This window comes from Podarcis gaigeae, assembly GCF_964106915.1.
Source record: "Podarcis gaigeae genome assembly, chromosome: 6".
NCBI classification, from domain to species: domain Eukaryota; kingdom Metazoa; phylum Chordata; class Lepidosauria; order Squamata; family Lacertidae; genus Podarcis; species Podarcis gaigeae.
The window spans coordinates 45,303,783-45,324,638 of NC_139682.1; the positions used below are offsets into that span (position 1 = coordinate 45,303,783).

The 20,856-nt window shown below is 42.8% G+C and overlaps 1 protein-coding gene across 2 annotated transcripts in view; it reads left to right on the forward strand.

The window, feature by feature from the left end:
- The window catches only part of GRM4 (glutamate metabotropic receptor 4), a 287,327-nt gene that overhangs the window by 166,293 nt on the left and 100,178 nt on the right, over positions 1-20,856 (forward strand). For both annotated transcript variants that reach the window (XM_083744949.1, XM_083744950.1), the window contains exon 4: positions 18,691-18,826. In XM_083744949.1, coding sequence (XP_083601075.1) covers positions 18,691-18,826 — 136 coding nt within the window. The remainder of the gene's footprint in view (positions 1-18,690; positions 18,827-20,856) is intronic.

Here is a 20,856-nt window from a genome sequence, read left to right on the forward strand (position 1 = left end):
GGTGTTGACATACCTGATTAGCTCTGCTCCCTAGACACCAACATGCATCTTAGGCCTGCTCACTGGCTGACAGATTTTCAGCATCAGTTTGAAGTGGCCCCTATGCCTATATAGATACTTTCCCAGAAAAAAAGTGTAGCCTTTTCTGAGCCAAGGTGCTAGTGAAGAGACATCCAAAATGGTTGTGGAATAGTGTTCTCTGCTAACAATGGAGGTCACATCCACACCATAGCACTTTAACAGTCATGGAGAATTCTGGGAAGTGTGGTTTGTTAAGGGTCCTTAGAATTGGAGCTCTGTGAAATCAGCTCTGTCAAATCCAGCAGTCCCAGGATTCTGAATGACTCTTAAAGTGGTATATAAGTGCTTTAAGTATATGGTATGGATGTGACCTGACCATATAATTCTGGCTCTCAACCACACTCTCAAAGGCAAAGAGCTGTGAAGATTCTACTTTGCTTCCCTCCCTACTTCGTCTGCAATGAATTTTGACACCCTCTAGCTCTGGCCTCTTCCAGAAATACGCCTGGAGATTTATGAGCTGGAAGGAGGGAGGTTTTGCTCCAAGCACCTGCCTCCAGTGGTCAGGGGTCAAGAAGAAATTTTGCACCCTCTCTTCTGCAGCGCCAAAGTTGTATATTAGCTAAAGCTTGGGAGATGCACATTAGTCTAGGAAATGTGACTGGATGTGTTGTTGGGCTATAAATTTCAAAGGAGTGGAGGGAAATGAATAGGAGAGTGAAAGGCAAGGTGGATTTAGATTTCAGAGACTGTTAACAAAGTGTTCCTGTCAGCATGCTTCTGGGTTATTAAAGACTGCACCAAGCATGATGCCTTCAGCACCGGCTGATGAGATAAGCAACGCAAAAGGAGACAGCAGCAGCAGTCAGTGCCCAGACTCCAGGCAAAATACTGGCAGAAAACTCCCCTGCTGCCGCTGCTTCTCTTACTCTTTGTGGGGGAAAGTGTTACTAATGACCAAATGGATCCAGCCAACTTGCATATTAGCCGACGGGACAAAGTATGCGGCATCTGAAAGCCTTCCAGAAATGTAGCTGCATTAGTTTGCCGCTGCAAGAGCAGCAAAAGGCTTTAAGAAACGTATGATTAAGATGAGCCACAGTTACTAGGGAATAAGCCAGCTTCGGCCAAACTGGTGTCCTCTAGATGTTTTGGAATGCAACTCCCATAAGGCCCAGCTAATTTGCTACAGTGCCTGCTCTTCTAGGAGAGACTTCCAGGTGAAAAAGGGTGTGTGTGTGGGGGGGGGGGGTAATGCCCTACGGGCTAGTGAGAGAGCACCCACCACCCAATTCCTTCTCGGCTCTAATTAAAGTAGGCAGCTAACTAATACCAGATTGCATAAAAGGAAGTGGGGAGTGCAGGATGGTGCCCAGGGTGTGGACTGGCTCATATAACTGACCCTATGGCACTGTACCAGTGCACCATGCCCTCTAGTGAAATAAGCAAGTCTTACAGGGCTTCCTAGAGGAGATGGGTGAGTCAAAATCCCATCCTAGCCCGGAGAGGGAGCATCCTGCACCTTAACTCTCTGTTGTTTTTCAAATAGTACATATGCCGCAATTCTCAGCGAAGCCAATACCCATTCTATATATACCATAGGGAAGACATATTAAGCTCAGCACTCTGCTTTCCATAAATTAGAAACTGAATGCAGCATTCAAGCTTCTGATTTCCATTGTTGCCAAACCCAAGGGCCAGATTTATAGATAGCCAGACAAATCTTTTCCCATTTCAGATCTGATATATTTGGATTCTAAGATTTGATTAAAAAGAAAGGTGATTGTCTCATAATGGAGTGGAATTGACGAGCCTGTTTTTTTTTATAAAAAAAAATCTATTATGTTATATGCCTTTGAAATTGGCTATTCATACTTAGTTAATTTATATTTCATTAATTTGGTATACCCTATTTGCAGTCTATTACTAGGCAATTCATAATTTTATAATTCATTAGCTAATGCAAAATGACAACTCACATGGCTAGATTCAGGGGTATCGAGAGACTCATTCATTTGGGAGTCCAGTATTGGCTAATTGCATTCTCAGATATTTGTTATGTGGTGACATCCTGAAGTTCTTTCAAACAGCTGAAGAGCAGCGTTGATTGAGAACCATCCTGGGCATCTGGCAGACAACTTGAACAGCGTATTCATAAATGATGAATTGCAAATTGGGAATTATGCAGATTGTGTCGCTTTCACCAACATTCTTCCGAGGTGTGAAAGGGATTTGCAGTATTTGTCAGACCAAACAAATATCTGAATCTCATTCGAAAACAGGAGAAGGATTTCACCTTGAGGAATGTAGGTCAGGACTTGACTCTGCCTTGTCACTCAGCATGGAAGGTGAGAGACAGCAGAGGGTAGGTGGATAAGAATTGCAGGCATGATGTGCTACAGAGGATAACCCAGAGATCCAGAAAGAACCTGCCCCGCTGGAAGCCACCTTTACCCCGTTCTTTCTGTGTCATGCCCAGAGTACAAAAACAGAACCCAAGGATCACACACTGTGGATTCTGAAGCCTGTTCCACCAGAACACCCTGCTCCAACACAGATGTGCAGGCAGTGAGTTCAGTTGTAGTGCAAGGCACATGTAAGGCCGTTAACACATTCAAAGGCAACATTTTCCACTCTGATTATCTGCCCGTTTGGATTCCACCAACCGGCATACCCCCATCCTCAGGCAGGAGCACCTTGCAGCTCTTTCTAAATTTAGCTGCTGCCAAAACAGCTCCTGGCTTTAAAGCCGAATTAACACAATGGCTTAAATAAGGCCGGTGAGGGACTTTGTGCCCTGATGTTTCACATCTGTTTGCTGCTGCATTCCACTCCAGAGAGAATACAGAATTGTGGAGACGCTGCTGTCCCTGGCAGAAGAATGGGCTCCTAACTTAAAAAACACAAGAAGAACCTGCTGGTTCAATAATTCATTGAGTCATAGAATCATAGAATCGTAGTGTTGGAAGGGACCCGAGGGTCATCTAGTCCTACCCCTTGCAATGCAGGAATCTCAGTTAACGCATCCATGACAGGTGGCCTTAAACCTCTGCTTAAAACCTCCAAGCAAGGAGAGTCCACCACCTTTTGAGGCAGTCTGTTCCATTGTCTAACATCTCTTACTGTCATTTTCTCCTGATGTTTAGTCAGAATCTCCTTTCTTGCAATTTGAAGCCGTTGGTACGAGTCCTACCCTCTAAAGCAGGGACAAGAAGACAAGCCCAGCATCCTCTTCTCACAGTGGCAACCCAAATATCTGTGGGAAGCCCAAAAGCAAAGACTGAGTAGTTCCCAGCAGCTGGCATTTAGAGGCCTACTGCCTTTGACACTGGAGGTAAAACATAGCCATTGTGGCTGGTAGCTATTGATATCCCTCTGCTCCACCAATTTGTTTAATCCTCTTTTAAAACTATCCATGTTAGTGGCCATCACAACTTCTTGTGGGAGTGAGTTCCATAGTTTAACTATGCAGCGTGGCAATTTGCCTCCTCCCCCCCCCCGCTCTTTCTCAGGGTCCCAACTATGAAATTTTTTCAGGGGTGGCAGAAACTCCTTGACAAAGAATGCATTTCAGACCTCTACTGAAATAAGTCTGTACTGTACACATGCATTTAGGTACAGTCATACCTCATGTTACATTTGCTTTATGTTACGTTCTTTCAGGTTATGTCCTGCGGCGACCCGGAAGTACCGGAAAGGGTTACTTCTGGGTTTCACCATCGCGCATGCACACAAGCACCAAATCGCACTGCGCAGATACGGCACTTGTGCTCTTTTCATGTTGTGAACAGGCCTCCGGAACGGATCCCGTTCGCAACCAGAGGTACCACTGTATAACCCATCAGAAGCAATTAAAACTGTGAAAGATCCAGTTTTCCAGATTTCCACAGCAGTTTGCAATTTTTAAAAAAAGTCATCAAGAAAATTTTGCCTAATGCACATATTTCTACAAAGCAACATTCCCCATTACAAAACATTTTTGTAGTTGTTTTCAGTATCATGTGGATTTTAATATACCCTTTACTTTAGAATATGCACTTTTGCATATGTTTTGAAGAAGGACTGTTCTTCAGTTTGTGTAATGTTTCCAAAAGTGAATATTAGGTAGATCTGCCTTTAGATGTGAACTGAATCAGATTTCTACTACCCTACCATTTGGGTTGCTTTTCTACTGGGAGAGTTTCTGCACTGAGTGACCAAACTGGCAACTCTTTCAATTAGCAGATCATTGGCTGCATCCAGCCTTCTTCTTGTGCCAGGGATTTGATCAGAGCAAGCTATTGGAGTGAGCAGAAAACAACCCAGTATTTTGGACCTGCCCTTGGAGGACTGTCAGCAAGCTTTCCTGTAAAACCATCATTTATTGATAGCATTGGTGGTTTTAAGTCCATCCTTTTCTGGCAGCTCCATTGATGTGATCCCCAGGAGTCCTTGCAGAGGAAGGTAAAAAGGCCATTTTTTGGTTTTCTGCCAAGCAGCGTGGTGAGCCCTGTGAAAGTCTTAGCTTGAGCCGGAGCTGAGCACGTAGCAGATAAGCAAAGAGAACAAGGGTTGAGAGGCTAATGGAATTACATACCGCTAAACCAGCATGACGCTGCCTTCCCCTGCTGGGGATCACATTCCCTGGGCCATGATGTGCATGATGGAACTAATATTTGGCAGAATTGGGGATCTTTGTATTTGTGGTGAACTCAAGCTAAGATACTTCACTTCTTCATACTTGCTTAGGTTCTGACAAGGAATTAAGGTGGAGGAGAGATTCTCTACTGCAGGACTGGGGAAGCTGTGGCCCTTTAGATCAGTGGTTCTCATACTTTTCTGTGCCATTGCTCCCTTGGTTCCATAAACTCATCCCCAGCGCCCCCTGCTAGGGGTGGACTTTGGTAATCTTTTGTATTATGGTGCCTTGTGTGAGGCCAAAATTTGACGCCCACAAATGGATTTTCTTAATTTTGCCCTCCCTTAGCTCAGCACCCTGTGTGCTGGAACTGCCTGCACTGCCATACATCCAACACTGCCACAACGATACAGTTTGCACAACCTACTAAGGAAGATAATAACACAAATTCAAAACTGTTTAGTTTAATTCAGCAGAGTTGATGAACTTTTCAAGTTCAAGTGATTTACAGCTTTTCAAGTTCTGATATTGATTTACCATATTTTCCCATCTATAAGACACCCCCATGTATAATACGCCCCCTATTTTGGGGGACTCCGATTTAAGAAAATGGGGGGAGATCTATCCATGTATAAGACGCCCCCAAATTTTGGACATGATTTCTTAGGGGGGAAAATCTAGTCTTATACATGGAAAAATATGGTATATCTCCAGAGGTTCCACACAGCCCCCAGGGGGCGGTACCACCCACTTTGGGAACCTCTGCTCTAGATGCTGCTGGACTACAGCTCCCATCTTCCCTGACCAGTTGGGTATGCTGGATGGGGCTGGTGGGAGTTGGAGTCCAACAATATATGGAGGGCCACTGATTCTCCACCCCTGCTCTAGTACATGCCCTGGTGCTCTCAGCTTTCTGGGTGAATGAAAACACGCCTCAAGTTAAGGAAGGGCCATTACATATTTCATAACAACTGTGAAACACTGGCCTGCAAGTGCTCCAACTGGAGAGCAGCCTTTACCAAATGGGTCATGGGCTTTGAGCAGGAAAATATTGGGTCCCCCCCTTTGCCTCCAAAACAAAATAAAACTTTTGTGTATATGGCAGGAAGTATTTTTATGTGGTTAGGGATGGTTGTCTACATAAATGTATGTATTTGTATGAAACTAGTGTGCATGTGTACTAGATAAATCAGAAGTATGCACACATGCAAGTGCCTGTATTTCTCCACATACAAAATTTGCAAACTGCTGCTGATGTCAATCCCCTCTTTATTGCTATGGAAACAATCATCCTTTTGTGTTGTGTTTTTAGGCTCAGGTCCAGGATTTTCAGGTCCATGTTAGACTGGTTTCTTTTTTGTCACAGGTAAAACCTGTGTTTTACCAGAGCAAATGGCAATCTGGTTTCCCATGAATTGCCATTTGCTCTGATTCAGCAGTAGAATGTGGGTTTTCCTGGAGAAAGTGCCAGGACAAAGCAAAACAAAAACCTGCTTGCATACAGACTTGGAAATCCCAGACCTGTGCCTGGAAAACACAGCACAAAAGGAAGTGTGGATGAGCCCTATGTTGCCAGAGCTCCTTACAAAAGCAGCCACCTCTGACGTCTGAGAGAATGCTGGTCCTAGTGTGTCTCAGGGGCTCATCAGTTGTGTAAGAGAGTTTGCTCTTCTCTGGCTGCTCAGAACCTGCTATCTGTTTTGCTTGCCTTCCTGGTCTATGTTAGTCCCAGAATCTGTTGATCCAACTCCCTCCTGCCCATCCATCTGCTTCCCCACAAGGACAAAAACAATGAATTTGGCCACACTCCCAGCCTTTAAATGAAAAGTATGAGGCACTAGCCACAGTGAGCTGCATTGCACAGACTGGCAGGTAGACTCAGTATATCAGGCATCAGTAGTGCTGCTTTTAGATATTGGCTCTCCCCTTGACCTTGGAATTTAGTGATTCAGTTTTCTGTCAAAAGAAAGCAGGACATTCTTCACTTTAGCTCTTGCTTTAGCTTTTGCTTTGGGTTTATATAGTATCCAGGCTGTGTACACACTGTACCTTTAAAGCATGCCTGATGAATATTTACTTCTTCAAAGAATTCTGGGGACTGTAGTTTACCCCTCACAGAATTACAGTTATCAGCCATCCTTAACAAACTACAGTGTCCAGAATTCTTTGAGGGAGGGAATGTGCTTTGAAGCTGCTTTAAAGGTACAGTGTGTATGCAGCCCCAGAACCAGTGTTTTCATCTGGGCTGTGCCCCACGCCCATAGATTCTGGAGGGTTGTTTGAGATGTTAAGCAACCAAGCTATTGTGAGTGCAGCCAAGAATAATGAGACAAGGCACAAGATTGTTGATTTAACTAGGGGCATAATGGATTGGGTAGAATCCAACATAGTGCTAGGTGTACATTCCATCAGTATGAGGACTTCTACTTGCATGACAGAAAGTCCCCCCCCCTTTCCCCAATATGCCCCTAAATCCATTTTCGGGCTTCCCACAACCATCTGGATCAAATTTGGGGAGGGTGCAGGGTGTGTCAGGAGCTGTTTTAGAGCTTTAAAGCTCAACGCCAACATTTTGAATTATCCTCTCCAGGTGTTGTTGGAATATAGTCCCAGCCACATTAGCTACCCCTAAATTGAGTGTGGAACTTCCAAAAGAAACTGCACTAAGTCTGTTGTTGCCTCTCTTCAGAAGAGAGGCATAATAGTAGAAGAAATGTGTATGTAAAAAAGTCTATTTCTTTCAGAGCCGGCAGTAGGCTAACTTAACATTTTTATCTTTGTGGAATTCATTCATTCTGTACTTTTCTTTCTTTCTTTTAGAAGACATGGATGTTGCTTTTTCATTCAGGGAAGTGAAATACCAAAGCAGCTTGCAGGTGTTTAGCATGCAAATCTTGTTATTTGTGAATGGATTTAATCTAGCCTTCTTCTTTTCCTCACCTACTCCCAACAGCAAATAGAATCTTCCTGTTCCTAGTCTGCAGACTGGAACAGGCATTCAAATTGGGAGCGGTTACTTTGCTTTGAACTGTAATTGGGGAGCCACAGTAGCTGCATTCAAAAATGCAATGCATCCATAGCCCGAGTGTTCTTTGGATGACTGTGAATAGGGACAAAACAAATATAAGTTCTACAGCTCTCATGCTTTGAGCATGAATCTTATTATTTTGTCTCTGAGCCTCAACTCACAAAGATTTGAGAACGGTAGAAGCGTTCATATTTTTTAAAAAGCAGCAATACGGGGAAAAACATGGCACGAGAACTAAAGATTCGGAATCATCCTTTTAATGAAAAAGAATTTCAAGTGTTTTCCTGTTGGAGATGCCTTCTAGGACACTGAACTCACTTCATATAATGTGGGTTGTTTTTGTGTGTGAGGAAGGCTAAATTCATGGTTTTTAAGCATAGTTGCAACAATGCTAAATTCTATAGGCTTGTATCCAATGCCATGCTAAGTAAGTGTCCCACCAGAGCAGAGATTACTGCTTGTGCACTGGGGACCAACCCCCCCGCCCATGCACATCCCAAATCTGCTCTGGAAAGTTAGATTAGGGAGTGCACAGGGGGATGGGAGGGGGAAAGTCTCATTGTGCAAGTGGGAATCCTTGTGCAAATGGGACGCTTCCTTAGTGCTGCATTGGACATATAGAACCATAGAATCATAGAAATTTAGGGTCAGAGGGGACTACGAGGATCATCTTCTCCAACCCCCTGCAGTATGCCACAGAAATCAGTGGGCTTCTGTTGCAACAATGCACCCTGGGAATTCCACCAGATTTTTCATAGAATCAGTGCTCAAATTATGGGTCAAACTGTGGGAGTGGGACATGATTTTGGCTGAACTTGGAGCGAGTCAGAGATTGAGTCTTGTGGATTTAATTAAGTACCCCATACCATTTATTGGTGTAAAATGAAGGTCCAATGCACACTTCATATGAAATACAACGTTGACTTATCCAGTCAGCACACCAGTACATCTAGTTTAAAATTGTCTACTTTAACTGGCAACAGATCTTAAGCACAGGTATGGCCAAGCCACACAATCTCAGAACCTCTTTAGCTGGAGGAGCCAGAGAGGAGCACTTAGCACAAAGAATATTCTCCAAATTCTCTAGTTTCTAGGCAAAGCCATCAGCTTCAGTTTTGACATGATGGCAGTGGTAGATGGTACCCACTGAGACTGACAGGGCAGAAGGCAGGGAGACCAACAGTAGGCAGCGCTAGAACCAAGGACAAGCAGATCCACCCCCTGAGTAGTTGCACAATAAAAATTTAGGCATGTGGGGGCTGGCTGAACGTAGACTGAGGCTGGTGGGGCAGCGCTCCATTTGCCATTCTGCCTCAGCCTCCATAGCATGATGGCCCTTTGGAAATGTGTCAGTGGCTCAACTGACAGCTAGTAGAAGCTTCTGCATGATAAAAACAAATGAAGGCTGCAGTTCCACATACACTTATCAGGGAATGTCTAATTGAAAACAATGTGGGGCTTTCTTCTGAGTAGATCTCCATTGGCTCCCAGTACATTTCCGAGCACAATTCAATGTCTTGGTGCTGACCTTTAAAGCCCTAAACGACCTCAGTCCTGTATACCTGAAGGAGTGTCTCCACCCATCGTGGAGCCTGGACACTGAGGTCCAGTGCCGAGGGCCTTCTGGTGGTTCTCTCATTGCGAGAAGTGAGGTTACAGGGAACCAGACAGAGGACCTTCTTGGTAGTGGCGCCCACCCTGTGGAACGCCCTCCCATTAGATGTCAAGGAAATAAGCAGCTATCCTATTTTTAAAAGACATCTGAAGGCAGCCCTGTTTAGGTAAGTTTTTAATATTTAATGCTGTATTGTTTTTAACACTTGATTAGAAGCCACCCAGAGTGCCGGGGAAACTCAGCCAGATGGGTGGAGTATGAATTATTATTATTATTATTATTATTATTATTATTATTATTAATAATATAGATATGTGTAGGGTTGCTCTGTAAATGAACTCACAGGCCCACTGAGCTCGAGAAACCAGTCTGAAGCTCCCTGCCAGAAGTTCCCCTCATTAAAAGACTTTGATGAAAGTCTTTTAAGTGTACCCCCATCAGCACAGTTTCATGTGGCTATGCATGTGCAGAGATTGTATAGCACAGGTTTCAATCAGCAGGGCTGCACACTTTGAAAAAAAGAATCAAGTGTGCAGCAGCTGACAGCCCCGAGGTTTAATTTGCCAGCCTTTGGCACTGAGAATCGATTCCCCAAACCTAAGTCTCAGGACCAACTCCAGAGATCTGAAAGTTCTAGATACAGTAGCCCTTCTATTGTTCAATGGATTTGAAAGGTTTGGATGGATGGACACAGCAGTGCCATTAGGTTACATTAGATTCTGGACTTTGGTCTTACAGCCACTCCTCCTCAATTTAGTGGGTATTCCTTCACAATTCGAAATAAGCCAGCCCTGCTGTAAGTTGCTCATTCTGCTGTGTTTCTCGGCCTTGAGCTTCTGCCCCCCCCATTCCTGTTCTAAGTGCACCAGTAAATTGTCATGGACAGTGGGCTTGTCCCTTGTGTGAACAGTCCGTGAACAGTAGGCAGCCAGAGCCACATATATTTCTCTCTCTCCCTATATCTATATTTCTACTTTTCCAGATGATGTTGGAAAGACATGGGAATAAGACATACTAAATAGAAACTTCTTGTAAATCTGGGAAGTAGTGATACATGGGAAGAAGTGGGAGAATAAATCTCACTTTATAAGAATTTTAGTCATCATCTCCCCTCCTCGGTAAGAAGGAGTGAGTAGCAGGAGAATGCAGAGATCAATAATTCACTGTGATTCAGTATTGAAAAAGGAAAGCCCTCAAGATACTTTGCCCTTTCTGATTAATACGAATGTTCACGGGGCCAGGATCTAAGAGTTACTCAGCTGAGAATTCCCCAATGCATTTCCTATGCTTCAAATTCGGAAGATTCTTTTGAACGGGGAGAGAGGCAAGGAGATGCCCCCACTTCTGTTTCCCATTCCGTTGCTAGTTCTGTTTGTTGTGTGTTTGTGTGTGTTTGTGCATGTGTGTGTGCTACTCCTCCCCTGTTGGTTCCCTGAGTAATGTCTCTTGGTCACGCTCCAGCATGACAGCCCTGAAGCATGACATAATTCTCAGAGCTGGCTTTTATATACATTGGTGATGATAATGTATACAGAAAGCCTGTCTGTGGTTCTTGTGCACACAGCTAAATCCCCTTCCCCTTTCTTCACTTTTGCATTATGATATCAATTAATAAAATGTAAAGTTCAAAATAACAACAACCCCAGATGAAAAAAGATTTACATAATATATCAAAGGCATTAAAAGCTAAATCCCCAGAGCTGTCTGACTCTCAAACAGATCTCTTCTTTATCTTTCTTCTGCACTAGCCTGCTAACATACTCTTCTTGTCTTCGTATTCTGTCCACCCTCACGAGTGCACAGGGATTAAGCCAAGGTGTTGAGATGGATAGCTATGGACTCTTAACTTCTATAGCCTACAGCCTAATATAAGGAACACACAGGCATTCTGTAACGAGTTTCCTGCCTGACAAACTGCCTTGGAAGCTGGCGCCAGAGATAGGAGGGTCCTGATTCTTCATTGCCTGTGCATGGACGTGCAACGTGCTTAATCCTTTCACACCAGCACATGGCAGCTGGATGCATTCCAGGTTGGATGCTGTGACACACAGAGCTGCACAAACAAGGGACATGTTCCTAGTATCCTTTTATCTCCATCAGACATCCATGTACTAGTGCAGGAAGCCGTCCTGATGCTGAGGTTATCCATCCTCAAAGATATGTAGGATTCCAGTAAGTCTGACACCAGATATCTAGCGGCGCCTTACACCTCTTGCTCAGCCTTTCTCAGTCCCACAAGTAAGTGTGGTGTGGGCATTCCCTGTGCCTGTGACCTTGCACAGGGGCTGGGGCTGCAATTATCATTTGATGGCATGCTAATCATGTCATCCATCAAGCAGCACAATAGCCTTTTAATCATAAATAGGGGATGTACAAACCTGCCTCGGTCCATTGTGTCAGTCATTCCCACTTCAGGTATTTTCTGTTCTGCTGCATTCCCACTTCAGGTATTTTCTGTTCTGCAAGCCGTTTTGTTTTTTCAAACATTTGCCTTCCATTTTATTGTTCACTGATATGGAAATACAGTTTTGTTTTTGTTTTTTACACAGCAAACAAATGTATCTCGGCTATCAGCAGATATTTGCAAATCAATTACCTTACCTGTGTGTTCCCTTTCAAAGTTAATGAATTTTCAGAGAAGTAGCCCTGTTAGTCTTTTGCAGCAAAACACCCAAAGAGTCGTGTGACACCTTAAAACCAAAGTTAATGAAGTAGCTAATGACCCATCAGAAACCCATCTATGGCTGCAAAATTAACCATGCCTACTTAGATGGAAGCTGCATTGAATTCTGCAGAGCTTACTTTCATGTAAGTGTGGTTGGGGTTGCAGCCTATCTTACTAACTTAATTTCACAGTTCAGTATAAACTTGTCATACTGTCTCATTTCCCTCACTCAGGCATCAGGGAGGGACAATTTAGCATCCTGTTAATGTTTTATTCATTTTGTCCTGGATTGCATGAATCCTGTGGGTATATTAAAACATTTTACAGGCATTCTCCTATGTTTTTACTGTTTGTAGTAAACATGTTTTTGTTTTTCAAAACCTTGAAATCCTCTTTTTATGCCAATGTATTCCTGCCCTGTGAAAAGTATAATGATGAATGCTCAGTTTTTAAATCTACAGTACAGTACAAAGGCATTTGAGTACGTGCATAGAGGCTGCTTGTAGCAAATAACAAGTTTTAAGTCAATAAAACTTCAGGCGGGAAAGAGGAAAAGAATTTGAAATTTAATTTTAGTTTTATAGTAAGGTTTGGGGGATGGATGAGTTATCAAACATGAGCAGTCACATCAAGATGTTGACAAAGAGGTTCAAACTTTAACAAAAGAGCACAGGTACAAAGAAGTTCACTTCTTTTCATGTAAAAAGAACAATAATGAGCAATACTTTTCATTGTTGTTGTTTTTTTAAAACCACAGTAGGAAGCATATTAAGACTGAAATCCTTAAGCCTCCTTGAATTCAATCTGATTTACGTCTGAGTAGACATGGGGAAGTATGGGAAAAGTTCCAGTAGCAGAAGGATTAGCACTAGTGCAATGTGAATTGACCCCTCTCTTCCTGCATGAACACCATCCCATGCCTTTTCTGGAGATACCCCAGAACAGACTTTGGGGGCACACAGAGGGAGAGCAGGGAAGAACATTCTGTTGCCCAAGGAGAAGTTGTTGTGCTAATGTGTCCTAGTTCCCACTTGATGAAGAACTCAAACTCAGATTGTGGTTTCTACCAAAATCTTAATACTCAGCTCAGTGAGCTACATAGGCAAAATGCTATTCAAAGGCACAACAGGTGCTACACAAGCAAATATACTGCTCTGACAATGACACACACTCTACAACTCCACCATAAGGGAAAGGAACAAACACAACTCAGCATGGCAAGTGACTCTGAGCCTCAGATTGAGGGAGCAACCTAACATTTCTCCAAGACAACTCTGGAGGCAGAGTTGCTTGCATGATCAGCAAAGTGGATGAATCAGAACCAGCCTGTAACATCTCTGAAGGTGGAGGTGGAGCCTGTGCCTTGTGCTGCAGGGACTGGTGGGGAAATGGGATGAGGTGAGGGAAATCCCTCCCTCAGGATCCTCTTCCTTGGGTTCTCCCCATTTGGATAGAGACCTTTCCAATCCACGTGAACCCTCCCTGGGGTTATCTGTCAGCCATGCCTTTTCTCTGTCTTGGCTCGGCCAGACCCTACCATGACATCATGGAACATTCACCTTAACTATCATGTATACAATCCCTGGTTAGAATTGCAGTCTTGGGCTACTTCTGGCAACAAACAACACTTCAGAATATCAGCAGTTACGTCAGTGAATATGCAAATAATGTATAACACCAAGCTGTTTCTATATCTATATGTGTATCTATTTATGTATAATGTGTGCCTGTAAAAATATCATTTGCTGCAGAGAACTAAGGCGAAAAGCATCCACAGTAAGAGCTGCAACAGGGTTGAAAGGGCAGGTGTAAATCTACGGAGCAGTCTGTTTTCAATGGATTCCTCTGACATTCCTAATCATAAGCATGTAGCCATTAGCAGCGCATAAGGAACTTGCATGTGATGAGCTTGTCTTTCCATAACTGCCTCTTTGCAAGTGTCATTATTTGATAAGTTTGGATTGCTTCCATTGATGTTTACTAGGACAAGATGCTAATCAAGCTCTGTGACAACTGATCTCCTTGCAATTGTCATTTCAAACAATTGGCTATTGTGTGATAAAACTGGGAAGGAGCAGATGCCTCCTTGATGATGGGCTGCTGCCTTTCCCTACTTGTTGTCCCTAATTTAGCTTTCACTATTCCAAAATAATTAAAATATCCCATAGTTTAGACTTTGTGTTTGCCTTATAAATAGTCATTGCTCATGGTTATTCATGAGCTGCTCTCCATTAACCTCTTACCTCTAGGGGTTCTTCCTGCCATAGAGAAACCATCTCCCCACTCATTTGCTGTCAGTTTTGCTAACAAGATTTATTTCTTTTTCTGTGTTTATTTGTGCAAATGATGTTTGGATAAAAGGACTGAGATGGTGGCTACACCATACTGAAGTTGTAGCTCTGATATGTCAAAATATGGGATGAGTAATCAGGATATTCACTGTGGACGGTGTGTAGGGCAAAATGACCCAGTGAGGCTGATTACCTCCAGTTGAATGAGAGGTTGTTAAGTGGGAGTCCCAAATGCTTTATTATTCTTATTATTGAAAAAGAGGGACATTTGTGAAAATGTAAATCTGGGGCTCCCAACATGGTGACTCTGGACAATATAGAACCACCAGAAAGCCCCCTTTTTGTGCCAAACAGCTCCTTGACCCTCTTTAATTTTAAATAATTTTAATGAGGGTTTTCTGGAGATTGTTTGGTTGAGCAGGTTGCCTTTTTATGCGACGCCTGCTTTTACTTGTGTATGTTGTCTGGTTTTAGTTAGTGGGGTGTGTTCTGAGCATCACCAGTCTTCCTCTGTGCAAAGTGGTGCCTATGAGAGTTCTTAGATTTCCTGGGCCCCAAATGGTTGAGGTTCCTTGTGTAAAGAAATGCTGTCCAACCATGAGCATGTGAGCTCTGTGGCTGAAGCCCCTTCCTTTCAGTTTCTTCAGGAGTTCATTGCCATCTCTCACTGCACCAAGATCTGGCGATGGATTTCTCCAGGACCACTTCCAAGACTGGTAGACCCCTTTCCATTCATATCTATGCAGTAGTGACTGTTTTCTGGCACGTCATAGATGTCAGCCCACAGCAACAGGGCAAGATGGGATATTTTTCTTGGGACAGCTCAGTCAGTAGTATCAGGGTCATAGGATTGAGCTCTACTCTGGGTAAAAGATTCCTGCAGTACAGGGGGTTGGACAGGGGGTTCCAGCTCTTGTTTAGTCATTTAGTCGTGTCCGACTCTTCGTGACCCCATGGACCAGAGCACGCCAGGCACTCCTGTCTTCCACTGCCTCCCGCAGTTTGGTCAAACTCATGTTGGGAGCTTCGAGAACGCTGTCCAACCATCTCGTCCAGCTCTATGATTCCATTAATCTGGTCTCATATTTTCAGTTTTACTATAAGCAGGATTTCATCTAAGCCATGGTTTAGCCCTGGAACTTGTTCTGAAAAGCCAAGATATAGCACTGGCATATATAAAACGTTCTTAAAGATAAGAATACTGTTCCATATATATAGAACTTCCACTTCCAAGTCTGAAAATAGAGGATGGTCTGCAATCCTGAGACTACTACTTGCTGGCAAATTTGATCTGCAGTACCACTCTTTATTTTCTTTTTAGAAATAAAGCTCTGATGTGTGGCTGCTGATCTCCTTGGCATCAGCAGCAACTAATAAGGTTACTGATAAGTCCTACAGACCAATTTATACACAGAGCCTTTTGCTAGGAGGACTAGCTATTATTTCCTTCTATTCTTTCTCAATCTTTTCCTGATAGAAAGAAAGGCTCCCTTTCTGCAGGTAAATTGTACTGTGGGGGCAGGCCTCTGGAACAGCAACCCTATGCTAATTATTCTGACCTTTGCATAAATAGGGATTCTTTTGTGGCATATGAGCAGCAGCCCTGTCATTTCCTATGCAAATTGAGACTATCAATTATATCCAGAAGGTCCTGAAACATTTCATCATCTCCTGTCTCATATATTTGCTCCCTTTTCATCTGATTGGCCACTGCAAAAGTTCGCACAGAGCAGGAGCGGCTGGTATTTTTGCAAAGGCCGGCGTAAACAGATGTTGAGGGTTAAGTCTCAGCAAGCCAGAGCAGTTTTGCATCCAGCTATCCTTTCAGTTTTCTGTCTTGATTTTCAGAAATTGTTTTTAATTAGCTGCTTCTACAGAACCCTCAGGAGCGGTCAGGTTTAAAGGTTCTCATTGCTGCAGCCCAGAGGTCAAATTGATCCAGGAAAAACTGCAGTAAAGCTGGCAATGGATTTTGCAACATCCCACCTCCAAAGGGGAAACAGATACTTAGAGGATAACTAAAACTTTTTACTATGGATTTTTCCACCAGTAATATAAAAACTGGGTATGTAGCGTGCTACCGTTTTGTTCCCACAATTAGCTCACATCTTATAATACTAAGCTACACAAAGATCCACAAAGAACAATAAGACAGGAGAGATATGCTTAATACTTGGTGAGGAAGGAGTGTAGCTCAGTGGCAGAGCACATGTAGAAAGTTTAAAACCTGGTATCTCCAGCCAAAGCTGGAAAAGACTCCTTTCAAAAATCCCAGTGAACTGCTGCCAGTCAGAGTTAACTGGCTTGCTGTGTCAGTGTCAACTTTCCACTGCCTTGCCCTTCCCCATCCAGCTAAGCTGTAGCAAGAGCAGTGTTGGGAGGGCTGTTCTGCAGCTCTATCCCAACGCAGGAGCCACATGGATGAACGCTCTAACTTGGTATAAAGCAACTTCCTATGAGTATGAATCTGGATTGCCTATCTGCAGGAGTCGCACAGTCTTCCAAGATGAATCTGCTCTAAGATCAAACATACCCCCTTATGAGTAAGCTTAGGAATGCAACCTAGGATCTATCCATATGAATCTCCTTATAAATGGATTTCTTTTTTAAAAAAATGTCATGTAGTAAGAACTGTATTCAAGTGAGTCCGCTTGGGCATATAAATTGACTGTAATCTGCCTCTCTGAAAACTACAGCATTATCCTGTTCTTGTGTGTGCACGCACGCACGCACCCACCCACCCACCCACCCACCCACCCACATTTTCTAAGCACATGGGTGCACTTGTTAACAAGCAAGGTAAGCAGTATGTCTTGGCAGGACAGTCCCCACTTTCATTTAGATAAAATAAATGTTACTGTTAGGGAACAATGGTGCAGGCTAACAGGTGGTGGGCTGGATATGTGCCGGGCAGCCTGGAGACATGGTGACATGGTGGTTGAAGGAGGTATGCCTAGTAGGCAATGGACTGAGAATCAGGAATGAGAAGGAATGCAAGGAGAATGAGGCTTGCACAGAAAGGGCAGAGGAGGCGGGGAAATGAAAGTGGGGGCCCAAGGAGCCAAAGGGACATAGCATTGCTATATCCAAAATGTGCTCAGCCTCCGTCATTGCATGCAGAGGCATTGTGTGTAGAAAGGGGTCCTTGGCTGTATGCTTGACATGCATGGAGACATCCGATGAAGCTGAAGATTGGAAGCCTCATAATAGACAAAAAAAAGTACTTCTTCATACAATGCATAGTTGCTGGGGTTTTTTTTTTGGGGGGGGGCTTTTAAAGAGGTTTAGACATACGGTATTCATGGAAGATAAGGTTATCATCAAGCAACAATGACAATGTTCTATCCCCACTGTCAGAGGCAATGGAATATCAGTAGCTAAGAACCACAAGTGCTGTTGCTCTCAGGTCCTGCTTTTAGGTATCTGGCTGGCCATTGTGAGAACAGGATACTGCTCTAGATCAACTGCCTGGATTGGACTGATCCAGCAGAGTTCTTATTGTGTTCTTATGCATGCATTAGGTGGAACTCTGCAGGGAAAACCTATGTGCACAGTCATTTATGTGCATATGCTTTCTGCATGGACTGGAACCCTTCATGCCTGGGGTTCCAGCTTGTGCAGAAAGCCTATGAAAATAGAGATCTGCACTCACCGGCTTTCTTCTGCATACATCAATGCTTAAGATGTAGGCATCAGCAGTGGGGCCAAGGAGCCACACAACCACAGGGATGATGTTGCGGTGTGCCTCCACTGTAATGCCACTAAACATGATTCATGTGAAGGGGTGATGGTGATGGTCTACTATAAAGGCTACTGTAATGTTTAGATTTTCAGAGAAGTTGAATTCTGCCAATTATGGCTTCTACTGTCTCTGCATCATTGTGACCTGGCAACTCTAAGAGGGCATTAAAAGGAAGAGAGTGAATTACACATATTGATTTGAACTAACCTGCCCATTCTTTACCTACAGGCATTTTGTCAGTAGTGCAGTAATCAAGGTTAGAAAAAAATCAGATGATGCACCTGCCTGTGTAAAATAATTCAGGTCTGAATGAAACTCCAGAGCAATTATAGGCCATTTCTATGGGAGAAGAACCTGATATGCAGCCTTTTAGGTTTCCATTCATGTCATTCTATGTAGTTTTCATGGTTGCATCCAGGCATTTAAAATGCAGGTGAAATTTGGCATTAGCTGCATGTCTTATGTAATCATCTTGGGGCTTGCTCACACATGCATACTCATCAAGGTCCATCACTCATATCTCCTATACTTGAGTTACATCTACAGACATGGAAAGGTCATCAGCATGGGCTATGGCAGGATGTGCCCTGGGTGGCTTCCTTTAGACCACCCATCTGGGCGGTAGCAAAGGAGCCCCAGGCTTTGGATTGCTTGGTAATTTTTCCATTCCAAGACTTCTCTAATGATGCCATTTTTTCCCCCAACTACAGGGAGTGTGTGTGTGGCACAATCAGTCAAGATTCCCCGGGAGCCCAAGGCAGGAGAGTTTGATAAAATCATTCGGCGCCTCCTGGAAACATCCCATGCCCGAGCTGTCATCATTTTTGCTAATGAAGATGATATCAAGTAAGAAGGTCATGGTCTGGTTTGAGGGTCTGTGTGGGAAGCAGGGAGAAAGACAGCGTGTGGGTGGGGAGAGAAGGGGAAGGAGAAGAGAAGAAGGCAAAATGTTCCAAATACATGTTCCTTTGTTACTCTCTCCTGATGTGTCACAGAACATGAGCATTCTTCACAAAGAATGAGTACACAACACTTTAATAAAGAATGAGTGTCCTTGTTGTTAATGAACAAAGTGGACACTGTATCTGGGTCACTGTGCCCTCCAAATTTGCATCCCACTTCTGCATCCTCTCCAGGTCCTCAATATGCCTACCTGTCCAGTAGCTTAGTATTATACAGATAGATAGAGGTGAAATAAGCTATTGCTGTGTTGGACAGTTTTAGTTTTTTCACCCCAACCATTCTCCATCAACTAACAAGAAAAGAAATCGCATTGAAAATGATCAAAGGGAAGAGAAACTTTTCGTGAAATCCTTGTGGGTGGGGTACAGGGCTTTTGTTGCATTTATCTTTCTTCTGGGGTTGTTGAAGGGTTCAGTGACTGTCCTTTCATTTTACAAATCTGCTCTCTAGTGGTCTGCATTCTGCAGCCTTCCCAGGTACCTACACCAATGCTATCCTTAGCTTTGCTTTCTTGTAAGTACAAAAAGACAGGGCGGCAGCATACTTTGTGTCTAACAGTTGTGCATTGCTGCTGGTTTTTTAAAGTACTTTTAAAGAAATTAGTACAGATTTTTTTTTAATGTAAAAGGAATAGCTTCCCTTACAAACAAAAATTAGTAAGTGCACCCATCTCAGACACTTGGTAGTAGGGAAAGAGCAGAAATTTGATTAAGATCACATTCAAAGGAGAGTCTATGTAATTCACAATATCCGATATAATATGCAAACTGAAATATAGCCATCCTTTGAAATTTGCACTTCTCTGAATTTTGCAATGCTCTTTTCCAGCCAAGTACAGACATGCATATACTAGTGTGATGAGCTCAAAGAAAACCCACTTCTTAGCTAAAATAACATTTGGAATTTGCATTATTTTAGGTGAAATTGCTTTTAAAATAATTTTAATTAAAACAAAATTATACATGGGTCCACTGCTAAGCAGATTCCTGCATTCATGGTCCATTTGTGCAAACTTAACACATTCAAATCAATAAATTGGGAGGCAGGGACAAAGAGAAAAGGAACACCTACAGGTATGGACAGGAACAAGTGTATTTGATCTTCAACTGCAAATGCAATTGCATGCATGGGTGGACTAATGAGATCAAATTCGAAGAAGGAAAGCATGGATTCCATGCAAGATCCAGCTCTTGTATCATTTGTGATGCTGTAAGATATTTCAAAATCGCTTGAAAGTTGATAATGGGCTTCCCATTAGAATTCCAGTTTCTGATAAAATAAAACCCAGGTCTTCTGACTCTTGTCTTTTGATACAGCTGTTATAAATCATTCCCTCTCATATGTAAAACTGCTGTTATTTTAAGTTTAAATAGCCTGATTTTGCAGCTACTTATTCAACATGCCTATTTTATAGTTTGTTTTTATCTTTTAATTTTTATCAGTTGTTATAATTGTTCTTTCTGTTTAATACACATTACAACATGGAATAATAGTAAAAAAACTTTGTCAAATATAGCCTGATTGCTTCTGTGAAAATGTTAAAAGTTCTGGTTATTTTTACTTTAAAAAATCGCAGTTAAAAAAATAATATTGAAACTCCTCCATTTTATAATTACCACCAAAATTCTTATTTTTGTAAGAGATTATAATGCCTGATTCCATGGAAACTTCCTGCAGTCGTACAAAAGTAAAGTTGATATGTTCTGATTAGTCGCTGGAAGTCAGAATATGGTCCATTCCAACAGAATAAGTGGAACTGTTAATGAAGCGCAAGAAAAACCTAAGAGTACACAATACTTCTGTTTTGATTTGATATTTTTGAGCCTAGCAATTTGCACTGAGTTACACCTGATTTTGCAAGTGTCTAATTTATTAATCAGCAAACATTATGCAAATGTGAGTAAACTGACATT